The sequence below is a fragment of the Plodia interpunctella genome, chromosome 7 (genome assembly GCF_027563975.2).
Source record: "Plodia interpunctella isolate USDA-ARS_2022_Savannah chromosome 7, ilPloInte3.2, whole genome shotgun sequence".
NCBI classification, from domain to species: domain Eukaryota; kingdom Metazoa; phylum Arthropoda; class Insecta; order Lepidoptera; family Pyralidae; genus Plodia; species Plodia interpunctella.
Genome location: NC_071300.1, coordinates 8,399,158 through 8,412,007, shown reverse-complemented (window position 1 = coordinate 8,412,007; position 12,850 = coordinate 8,399,158). Strand labels below are relative to the sequence as shown.

Sequence of the window (12,850 nt, the reverse complement as noted above, 5' to 3'; positions counted from 1 at the left end):
ACGTTTTCTTAGTATAATGTTACCTTTTGACCATTTACTTATTTTAAGTGTTTATTATAAGTATTACTGGGAAAAATATATAGAAATATAATAGAAAAGGCAAGCCATTCTGGCATGATAATAACTACCATCCAACACTGTAAATGAGTCGTTCTGCATTTCTTCCTAGCAGTCCCGATATGCGTGAAAAAGTGTCTTTAAAATATTTAAAAAAAATGCTTTGATTTTATCTCTAAATTAAACCACGCTACCGCCGCTGCTTCTAAATTGGGCACACATGCGCAAAAGACACTTGCGCGCAATCACTTGCGCGCAAAGAAACTTGCAAGCAAAGAAACTTGCGCGATAGAACTTGCGCACAAGAACTTGCGCGCAAATGTCTTTGGCGCATGTGTTTTCACTTAGTAAAAGTATTAGAAATGAAGTTATCGTTACCTACATGTAGTACCTATAACTATTTGTGTAAAGAGACCTGCACTAACATTGAACATATCGTCACCCACCTACATTGATTACGCGAAGGTTTGACGTAATATTAGATCGTAATGAAAAATGTAGTTAAATTTTAGGCATAGTAATCAAATAGCATCAACCTGTCGATCGCGGAGAATCGAGACACAACACAATAGATAAACAAATGTTATCGCTAGTTGGCTACCACTAGCGATTAGTAGGGGTGAGAGGTTAATTTTAAAATAATTTAAGATTATCTATATGTCATATAGCGGGCCGACTTCGCTCGGATAACATCATAAATTATACATCCAAACCTTCCTCAAGTTAAATCAGTAAAAAAAACCATCCGGTAGTTTTTGAGTTTATTCTCTCTCATTCATACAGACAGACAGACGCAACGGGGAACTTCTTTTTATAATATGCAACGATTATTGGATATTTTCCTTTCCTTTCATCCTACAACTTAAAAATAAGCTGAATTTTATTTTTTGATAAAGGCATAATTATTTATTGCTGGAATTAATATCCTAAATAAATTGATATTACACCGCCCAGGGTACATATTTGCTTTACGTTATCAATTAAATTTCCTCCCCCATAGGTATAATTTATAATATGAACGCCTCGCTCGAAGCGAAAGGACACATTTCGTCCCCCTTTCATCCCCTATACATGGGGCAGTGAAAACGTGCTTATTCGTACTTATTGTAGGTTTATTTTGAGATTTTGCCATAAGCAAGGTAATAAACTGTGAAATTGGTTTAGTCTGATGAATTTTCGAAGTAATGTTCGTTTTCAGATGATTAAGCAATAGGGAGGGACGTGGAGAAGTTGACGACCCAGGCATACCCATGGAAATTGTAAACGGCAATAGGTATTATGTATAATTACATAATAACGTACCTGGCAGTATAATTAAATAAAACTTCGTGAAAATAATATCTGTAGCAGGTAGGTACCTACATACCTATTTTAGAGAATGTAAAACTTGAACGTTGATCAATATTTTTATGATGTGTATAATTAAAAGTAACCATCTAGTTTTTTTTCCAATAAATTACACAAGCGCGATGATCTCATACCAATTAACAAATAAAAGTGAATTAAAATCCCGCGGAGTCACATTTCATAAGGAGACAAAAAGTAGGTAGGTATAGACTGCGCACATTATTACGATTCACCTTGTTTCGCGCCCGCGAGTTCATCGACCCGCTCAGCTGACGTCGCGGTGTGCGTAAATAGTGTACACACACACATTGGAGCGTGTTGTATCGGCGACCTCGTCGTAGTCGTCGTACTTATCCTGTGGTTACTGTGGAAGTATGATGACAAAAAAAATGTTTCCATCGATTGTTTTCATGTTATCGATGCAAACTGATGTTGCTCGGGGTGAGTAACCTGAAACTGGGTAGATGGACCACGAGCAACAAACTCTAAACATTATCTAAATAATGACGATAAATAGTAGTCCAACCCATAAAGCAGAATCTACATCCAACTAACATTTTTCTTACCAGAGACTTTGCATTCTTTTTTCTTTAGAGATTCATGCAACCCAGACCTAAATCTATCTTTTTGTATATGGATATAGTAAGTAGCAGGATGGTGTATTAGAATTCCAAATTTATTGGCTATCATTTTTTTCGTATTCAATGGCGCTAATTTGAAAGTCAATTCGCATAACTATTAATGCTGATGTGTTGTCAACGGAGGCTAGATATGGGTCATTGTCCCGAATGTCCAGTGTACTTCAAATCACCTTACACACATAACAAATACACCTTACAAACAGTAAATTTTCATTGATTTAGTGGAGTTCGAAACGCCACAGTCAAATGAAACAATACAATAAAAATGTTTTGGAAGTTGTAACTAGCAATCCTTTAGCAACATATAATTTAATTTTGGTAGTGGTTTCTCTCTTCCGATACCAAATTAATATGGTAGTTCTTTTCCTGGACTTTTCTTTTCTTCAGTAGACGAGAAATCATCGCCCCAACGTGGCCCCAACCAATGGAAAATCGAATAGATTATACTAATACATTATAATAAAACTCTGCTTAATGTTCTACTTATAACACAACAATCTATTGAAAAATATACGATATACGATATCAGTTAGCAATAAAATGATCATCATACTACCTACACGGCTCCGAATGTTTACAACTGGCATGGCCTCGCGTCATATATCGCAATTGCATTTAAATGTCAAATTTAGTTACATTATGAATCCTGAAATTACCTGGGTTTATGTTCATAGTCCATGCAAATTTTTGAGAACTTAAGGTATGCATTATTTAGATATTATAAATAATAAATAAATATATTAGGACAAACCACACAGATTGAGCTAGCCCCAAAGTAAGTTCGAAACTTGTGTTATGGGATGCTAACTCAACGGTACTATATTTTATAACGAATACATATATAGATAAACATCCAAGACCCGGGCCAATCAGAAAAAGATCGTTTTTCCATCATGACCCGACCGGGTATCGAACCCGGGACCTCTCGGTTCAGTGGCAAGAACTTTACCACTGCGCCACCGAGGTCGTGGTCGTATTGTAGCGCATCATCACATGAAAGTAAGTAGGTTTATGTAGATTGATCTGGGCAAATCCGTCATACTTAGAATGCACCGTAATACTTAGGTTGCACTTGCACCGTTAGTTTTGATGTTAATTTTAACCTGCGCAGGAAAACGCGTCATTTTGTCAAAACGTCATCAGCGCGCTGGTTTAAGCCAAAGTTAACTATGCAACTAACCTTTATATTATTTTAGTTAGTTTACTAGATTCGTAACATGTAACATATCTTGGGCTCCGACGTTTAGTGGCTGGAAGAAATCGGAAAAACGCTCAGTTATGAGAGAGACGTAACATATCACGTGACCATGACACATAGTTGACTCATTACTCATTTCTGTATAATAAATTCGCATGCTAATGAATATTTTATTTAATTTCAGGCGGCAACACAAAACCCGGAGCCATGAAGGTCAATGAGAGCTGTCATTCGCACCAAGCAGGATAGCCGAGTCAAACGTAAGTTAACATATAAGTTTATTATTTTTTCTACGAATTAGGTAACTATGTAACTAACGGGCTAAAATATAAAAGAAGTATTAACTTTGTCATGTGTTTATCTTATGAACCACACATGCACAGCATAAAATCAGTATGTAATAAATGTTATCGGTAACATTTTCTTCTTCCTCTTTCTTTTTCTTCTCCCTGCGAATTCGTCTAAGAACGTTATATCACAATTTGAACATTTTTCCACCGAAGAATTTTCTTACAATATAAAATACATTTTATTAAAATGCATTTTCCGGACGCCGCCATGTTGCATTCATGTTAAAGTGCGTTTACAGCAAACTACCGAATGCTCATCGCCACAAATTCTTTTAGTGTAAACAGGCAAAGAGCATTCCTTAGTTGTTCTGTTCGAGGAATATTAAGAACGTTGGTCCATTTGGTGTAAAAGGCACTAGAGCATACGAATAGCTGATAAGATCAATGCGTGTTCGGACGGTTCGTTTTCTTTGTTCGTTTGGTATAAACGCTGTAGCTAACGCTAACGCTCGAAGTAAGAATGTTCGGAGACCATAGATTTACCGAACAGTCCGGCGCAAGTTTGGTTTGTACCCGTTTGGGAAGAAACTGGGCAAATACAGGGCGTAAATCAGCGCGCCGCGTAATCTCTGTCGGAGACTGCTCTTGCTCTATGTTCGTTTTGTATAAATGCACCTTAATGGAACACGTACAAATGCACGTGCAATTTTCTGCGCTTCGGTGAATTCATGCAATTTTACTACAAACAAAATGCACATACTTGAAATGTTAATATGTAATGTTATAAGTAAGTATTGCATATCTTTTGCAAAAAATGCAATTGTTAGTTAAATCTATAATCATACATACTAATATGCCTATCTGTCTGTTCCGCGAAAATAAGATTATTTTGTTTATTGCCTCTTAACGCTTCATATTATTCAATCTTCTTGAAAATTCGTGAATGAAACAAAATCGAGGAGGACATATTTAGGTGTAATACACGCGAGTTAATCCGCAAAGTTTAGCGTGTATCCATTATTTACGCATAACTAAGTTACTACTACGATAGCCGTGTTTGTTTTCATCCACGAGTCACGACACGAGTAACAAACGGAAGTCGTAACTGCATAGCGAATCTTACCGATAATTTGGATACTTGGCCAGTTGGCCGCTGGCCAAGTGCCAAGCTTGGACAATACGCATTGTTTGGCATTGCATGCTTGTATTCGTTTATCTCAGTTCGCATTAGTGTTTTAGTTTTAACGATTGTATATCTACCTATATGCATTGTATTGTAAGCAGTGCTGATGCCGGTTTTAAGAGCCGTGGATGAAATTACTACGGCGCACACACCTTCACGTGTATGCGACCTAAAAAAAATATGATTCGCAAAAACGCGCGCGCCCGTTGTGTCCTATTCCTCTTCTTTTGGCCTTGCTTAACCAAATATTTGATGTAGTAGGCGGCCTTTTTATTATTTTTGCCTCCTAGGCTGACTTTTACAATTTTTCATGCCGTTGTCACTCTCTGTGCCACTAGCTAGCTTTTCTTCCTTGGTTATGGCTCAGATCAGGCCAGTTTAATTTATCGGTGTGTCTACTAGTATATCTGAAATTCTAGATCGCCCAAGTTCTCAAAATAGCTCATTCGCACTAAACAGCTTACCTAGCTTTGCGTAAACCTGAGGCGCCCTTTTGTATCTAGCGCCCTGAGCAATAGCGCGATGTAGCAAACGGCGACCTGCTAATTGAATAGTATACGCTTATAGTTACATAACATATGTAAAAATGTCATACTATTTTATAAATGGTAATTTGAAAAGTGCTAATTAGTAAATCACGTTTCAACACAGACCATCAACCTCTCCTTCCCCTTTATTTGTATTCCTTATGGCTACCATCTGTCTTTCTATCCGTCATAGACAAATAAATTGAGCTCTAGATAAATAGAAAATATACCTACCTATTTAAGACTACACATTTTACATTGTGATAATTCAAAGACTGTAACAATGCTGCTGGATCATCTAGGTACCTAGGTATCACAGGTACCTAATACATATTTATTTGCTGAACGTATACAAACGATTTTACGTTTTATGTAATGTTACATATGTAAATACCTACACACGTCAAAAACACCTGAGTTATCTATCTACCCGGTGCCTATTTATATTTTTATGACTAACATTAGGTATTTATTCAATATCGCAGTCATTTAAGTAGGTATTCTAAAATGCTAAATGTTTACGCAAGTAAATCAATAACCCCTACTACGGTAATAAATGGAATAGGTAGTGCGGTGTAAAAGTTTCTTTTATTAGTGAGAAGGTCGTCAAACTTGGCAAAATTAATAATAATTGCTTCAAACTGAAATTCTATGTGCGGGCCGGGGCGAATGTTCGGCGACGCGCGTGCCTCGGGGCGAAGTACGCTCAAGGGCAGCCCGCGGTTAATGACCCCACCACTCCACACATCTTCCACAAGCGACATTGCACTCTATATGATATCGATGTTTATTATACCTATACGATCGATTAAACCTACGTAGAGTTAAAAATATATGTATTGTCATTTAACAAAAATCCACTTTCTTTTTGTTACAGGTGCTAACAAGACGGAGCGCGTAGCATGGATGTGAGTTTAGTCAACAATGTACTGGAAGGGACGCGACAGTACTTTATGGGAGTACCGAGACAGGTGCAGGCGGAGAGCTCTGGACAGCCAGTGTGGTCAGCAAGCACACCCCAGCCTGAAGAAGGTGCACCCGCGCCCTCATCGCGCCCCCCCTCTGCTGCCGCTGCCCCGCCATCAGCTCCATCCACAATGTCCGCCGCGGTCCCGCCCCGGCCTCCGTCGGAACCAATCGAACCCGAGCCGCATATCATTCACAAAGCGACAGTAATGCGCGAGGCTGCTGAAAAACGGCGCGAGATGCCTGAAGAGGAAGACGACGAGGAACCTAATTGTGCGCTTTCGCCACCCTCGCATATTATTCGTAAACCTCAGAGACCACTACCGTCTCCAGCACCGGCGCCGGCCGCCAACTGTCCGTCACCATCTCGGCCGCCTTCTGCAGCGCTACCTCCGCCAGCTCCTCCTCAAGAACCCCAGACAGAGTCGTCCAGTCAGTTCCGACCAGCGGTTCATCGCGTGCCTACTCCTACGACGAGACCTCCAGATCAATTTGCCCCTGGACGCCCACCAGATCCTTATACGTCGTCTAGGCCTCCAGAACAGTATCCACGTTATCATTATGAAACAAATGATGGTGGTAGAAATTCACAAGGACCTCCGGTGCCTTCACCTCAGCCGTCAACCACTGCACGGCAAAGTCCACAAACGTATGCGAGGATATCTAGTTCGATGCCACATCACACCGCCTCTCGATTGCGGGAATCTGCTACTCAGAGCCCGCCTGCGCAGCGCTATATAATGCCTACTGTACAGCCACCTCCTCCGCATAACGATCGAGTTCCACCCATTCACCACCCTCAAACAGTGCATCCACCGCCTCCACAAAGGCATGATGTTCGATCGGCAGCAGTTTATTCTCCTTTGCAACAACAACGACGGGAACCATCGCCTTACGGTAGAACTTCTGCTCATTATGAAATGCATCCGGCAGTTCCTTCTCGGAAATATGATCAACAGCAACCATATCCTGGTTATCGACCAGCTCCGACGGCACTTCAATCTATACACACTCATCGCATTGAAACGCATCACCCAGTACAATATAAACCAGCTGTAATGGAACCAATGAGTCCACATTATGCAGCGAGGCCATCTGAGCGAACCGCAATACCCTCACAACCACACCATGATGCCGCACGTCTACCAAATCGCGTCGAATACCAACCTAACAGTAGAAATGTCGATGCCAGAGGAGCTTATCCTTATCCCACGCCTTCCACATCGACAGCTCGATATACACCAAGTACGCCCGTCCCCGTTTTGCAAAACGCTACAATGCCGTCAAGAAGTGGATACCGTCCAGCAGCAGCGCCTAAAAATAATTATGAATATCCAACGTCGACCCCCGTCCAAACATCACCAGCTCGCTCAACAGTCAAACCTGGTTATCCTAATCAGCAGGCTCGTCTGACTGTTTCTGTGACGTCATTAGTTAATCAAATGAATCAAACTAAACATAAAGCGCCACATCCTACATCAGCACTAACAAGTCAACCAATAAATCAGATAAAACAAAAACGTGAGTCACCTCTAGATCTGTCTGTCAAGACTGTGAAAAATTCGGCAGATTCTTCAACTACACAAGATGATATTGTTGATTCTGCGTCGACAGAAATTAAAACTTTATTATTACAACCCCGGCCATCTTCAAGTACAAGGCCAAATACACAAAATTCTAATTACGTGGCGTCTCATAAAGTAGATTTTGCTCCTAACTTTAACCAGTATCGAGATAGAAATGTTAGCCACAATTATAGTGCTCAGGTTCCTGTTCAAGGTAATCATCATGGTCATCATGCGCCTGTGCGATACAATGGTTCTTATGAAGCAAGACGGCCATTATCTGAATCATATCCTGCAGAATCTCCAAACCCAATATATATAGATCAAAACAAATACAGTGTCCCTAGAGCTAGAAATGAACATGTTACTAGAATAGATCTAACAAGACCTATTAGTAACCAACGTCGTGCTGAAAATAGGATACGAGACGATAGAAACTTCATAATAGAAGAAAGAAAGCGTCCTACAGGACCTATTGTGAGTAACATTCCTGAAAAGATAGTCCGCTATGAAACCTGGACATCAGATAGCCGGTTAGACCGCATCAGCCAGTCAACGAAAGAACAACAAGAGTTAATGAGCCGGCCAGTGTATAGTTATAGTAGTCATAAACAATTTGAGGCTTACCAGAATGAACAAAAGAGGCCTGTACCTTCTAACGTATACCGGGAACATTATCCTCATGCCAGTCATAGATATCCTAGTAACTCATATACTCCTGAAGCACCACGCCAAGAACCAAGTGAGCATGTACATCACTCTCATTACTATGACAAAAATCATTCTAATAACAGCCGACATCATGTTATACAAAAGCTTCCGAGCCATCGAGATGTACATCCACATCACTTAGAAATGCACAATGGTATACCTGCTGATAAAAATGTATTGAGTATACTAAGAAATAGCTTGGAAACAAAACAATCGGGATTTGTAGAGCCCACTAAACCAGCAAGACACATACCAGATCTTATTGTTATAGATGATGCTGATGATGATGAAATAACTGATCTAACAGCAGAAAATGATACTGAAATTACTGCCAAAGGTATTCCTAAACAGATACACAGTCAACGTAATCACATTTCTACATTAGATAGCCATATTCAAATGCCTCGAGCCGTGGATTCTTTACAACGAGATTCAGATTATCACAGACTTGACACTTCTGATCCAAAGAGCAAATCTCCTGAATATGATGTGGCATCAAGAATACGAACTAAAGCCGAATTGAAAGTAATGCCTCCGTCACAAGACTCTAACGCGAAATCTGATACAAGTCATACTGAGTCAACACAGCATAAGATACTACCAAAATCTCAAAAACAACACCTATTTAATCAAATAAGAGAAGATAACCTTCGTCTCGAATCGGTTATAAAACGTGAGAATACATCTGAAGCTATCATTCCTGAAATTAAGACGGAGCCAATGAACATTGATGAAATTGAAAAAGATGCCGAAATACCCATAAAAACTGAGAAAATACTCGAACCAATAGAACCAGAAATGGATACTGGTGTGTTTGATGATGACTTAGATTGGGCAAATGCTTGTGATAGTTTTGTTGAACAACTAAAGACTGGATGTCACAAGAAAAAGACTCATAGAAAACGTATGGATACAATCGAACGTGATGACAATAAAACTGAAACAGCACCTCCGACGAAAGTGCAAGTTGAACTCACTGAGGTGAAAGATGGTGATAAATCTCAAATAGAAGGACCGATTGAAGAACTGACAGTGGAAAAAGTCACAGTTGCAATCGTCTTCAAAAATGATAGTATCGAAACTCTTGAACCAGATCCAACTTTAGTAATAAAACAAGAACCGTTAGATGAAAATGAAATAGAAGCTATTGAACAAACATCAAAAACGTTAAAAGGAAATAAAATTGCTATCAAAGATAAGGAAGAAATTAAAAATGAAAAGGGTAAACAAGAGAAGAAATCTCATAAAGAGAATGAGAAAAGTTCCAAAGTTAAATCAAAAACCAAAAAGTCAGATAAAAGTGAATCGGTTTCCACTCCAGTCTTATCCATTAAAAAAGAAAAAGAACCAATCAAAACAGTAATAAAAGAAGAATTGGAATCGACTGATGATGACGAACCTCTAATTAAAAGTAAATTACTGAAAGAAAAAGAACGAAAGTTAAAAGAAAAAGAACAAAAGAGTAAAGAAAAGGAACAGTTAAATATTAAAGAAAAAGAACAGAAGAATAAAGAAAGAGAACTGAAAGGTAAAGAAAAGGAGCAGAAAAGTAAAGAAAAGGATTTGAAAGTTAAAGAAAAAGAACAGAAATTAAAAGAAAAAGAACTTAACTATAAACTTTTAAAAGATTTGTCGGAGAAATCAGCTTATGTTAAGTTAGAATGTTGTGATGTAGATGTTAATAAAAATAACAGAAAATCTATCGAGTCAACTACAAAGGATAAAGAAGAAAAACCGAGTAAAGGAAAATTGGGTAAACAAAGTTCTCGTATAAAAGGAAAATCGTTATCCATCGAAAAGACAGATAAACATAACGAAGATTCAAGTTCCGATAGTGATGATGATCTCAGTGTAGCAACTCGTCTCCGGGTTCGAAAATCAGTCAAATCGGAAGAAAATAAAGAAAAACCTGCAAGTAAAACACCTGTTAAGGCATCACCTACGAAAAAGCAAGACACAAGTAGTAATAGTAATAATACCACGCCAGTTCGTAAACCTGGTTTTGGTGATGGTTCCGATTTTCATCCGGGTTGGGAAGAAGAATTGTACAGATACAAACGCTCTCTGCGTATGCCTACTAGACTTATTGCCATTCCAAGAGGCCGTTCCGGTGGGCCATTTGTTAGAGGACCAGCCGCAATGTTCTCACGAGGTACAACATCTTTACCAGATCTTGACCCTGCACCACTTTCACCCGCGCCATCTTCTGCTCCATCAGCGGCTACCGACGATTTATATTCTCGACGTCCTGACAAAACTGCTATTGATAGTGATCTCGACTCAAATTCTAGCTGTTCTGTTCCTAATAGGTTGCATTATGATTCGGAAGCTTCCACTTCAACAGTATTTTCTTCGTCGCTTGTCAAGAAAAAGAGTAGTTCAATTGTTGATGTTCTTATACAAAAATGTGGTAGAAGAGACGAATCTAAAAAGAAATCCAAAGATAAAGAAAAGGATGAAAGATCTCTAAAAGTAATACCTAAAAGTTCTAATGCAACGGAACTATTGCCTACGCCGAGTTTAGGTCTTGTGAAAAATGGAAACAAAGGAAGTTTAAGTACAAAAAAGGAAAAACTTATGGAAGATATATACTATTTAGGTGCTTTCAGAAAAGAAACAGTTGCAGCGTTTAGGAATGCTTTCATAAAAAATACTGATGGTTTAATAGGCGCAACTGAGGAGTTTGCTCCAGTCGTTTTGAAATCAAGAACAAGGACAGAAAGTAGAGTGCTGAAGCAAAGGGCAACAATTAAAGAAGTTTTTGGAGACGAAAGGCCTGCGTCGGCACCACCTACGTCATGCAGAGAAAATGATACCCCAGATGCAGAAGAACTGCCAATATTAGAAAAAATTGAAATCAAAAAGGAACCTGAAGAGTCAGTCTCAAAACCAAAATTTAAATCAAGAAAAATTATGAAAGATAAATTGAAGCGAAGGTCGAGTTCCATTAGAGATGGACTCAGAAGTACCAAGTCATTAAAAAGAAACGACGCCAAGGGTCGGTTACTTCGGCTCAAAAAAAGAAATAGTCTAATGAAATCACTACCTAGTAAACGAATGAAAGAAATCTCACTGAATAAACACAAAAAGGAAAACGGCCCTTCTAACGATGATAAAGACAAAGAAAAAGAAGATATTCCTCCAGAAAATTCCGAAGGGAATAATAAAAGACGTTTAAAGCGTTTATTTGGAAGAAGGAAATTTAGTTCTGGATTTGATTACATACGAAAAAAGAAAAAGATAATTCGGAGAGAGGAAAACAATGCTAATAAAATTCGTCGCCCAGCACCTAAACCTAGTCCTGAATCGGAACATGATATTCAAAAAGAAATAAAGAGTTGGTTTATAAATAAGAGCATTGGCGAAACACATCTCCATCGCGCTGCCAGGCTTGGTTACACCGTGAGTATCCGTCGTATTCAAGTGGATTTTTGAATGTAGTAAATAGATCAGGTCAAAAATTTGAATTTTCTTTCATTTTAGGATTGCGTCGCTTATTGTTTGGAAAAGATGGAAGCAGATCCTTCAGCGAAGGACAACGCAGGGTTTACGCCATTGCACGTGGCCGCTGCTAGGGGTCACGTTAGGATTGCCAGACTGCTGCTTCAGTACGGCGCCAACGTGTCGGCGGCTGCTCAGGGTGGTATAAGGTGAGTTTAATGAATCATCGACATCCTGATTTGCCATATCTTAGTTTATACTCCTGTTTCTTTCTTCTGGTAGAGTATAATAAAATTTATTTATTGTGTTTAAAAATTCCAGGCCTTTACATGAAGCCTGCGAGAACTGCCACATGGAAGTAATCAGGCTTCTCCTAGCATATGGGGCAGACCCAACGCTGGGCACTTACTCGGGGCAGACTCCTGAAGAGTTAGCTGAAGGTCCGGCCGCGTTGCTGGTCCGACTGCACATTGCTGACGTCCAGGGACAAGCCATCGAGCCGTGGAGGTTTCCGCATCCTGCCGAAATTATTGGTAAATACCATTAAGAATAAAACAATGTGACCCACCGCATCCGCATCTCTCAGACCCTCACAATTTGCATAGAGATGTTTGATAAACAACTGTCTGAATAGTAGTAGGCTTAAATCAAAGGTCGGCTTAAAATTTACTAAAAAACACGTCTTTGTTCTTAGATGTATTGTGACAGTTTCTTTTTTTTTTCAGACTATGAAGAAATAGGCTGTGACTCGCTGTCTTCGCCGCCGCCGGGGTCGCCGCCGCCGCCCCCGGACTCCATGATCGAGATCCAGTGCACAGAGGCTCCGCTGCCGCCCTTCTACAGCCTGAGGAGTGCGCCCGGGCAGCCGGCCGACGGCCTCTGGTGCTTGCTACAAGACGTCACCAATTTATTACAGGCACGGTT

General features: G+C 39.6%; 1 protein-coding gene across 3 annotated transcripts in view; it reads left to right on the top strand.

The window, feature by feature from the left end:
- Positions 1–12,850, top strand: part of LOC128671118 (uncharacterized) — a 44,332-nt gene that overhangs the window by 29,185 nt on the left and 2,297 nt on the right. For all 3 annotated transcript variants that reach the window (XM_064436047.1, XM_053747315.1, XM_053747316.1), the window contains 5 exons: positions 3,428–3,503; positions 6,121–11,887; positions 11,969–12,135; positions 12,248–12,459; positions 12,652–12,842. In XM_064436047.1, coding sequence (XP_064292117.1) covers positions 6,146–11,887; positions 11,969–12,135; positions 12,248–12,459; positions 12,652–12,842 — 6,312 coding nt within the window. In that variant the 5' untranslated portion in view covers positions 3,428–3,503; positions 6,121–6,145. The remainder of the gene's footprint in view (positions 1–3,427; positions 3,504–6,120; positions 11,888–11,968; positions 12,136–12,247; positions 12,460–12,651; positions 12,843–12,850) is intronic.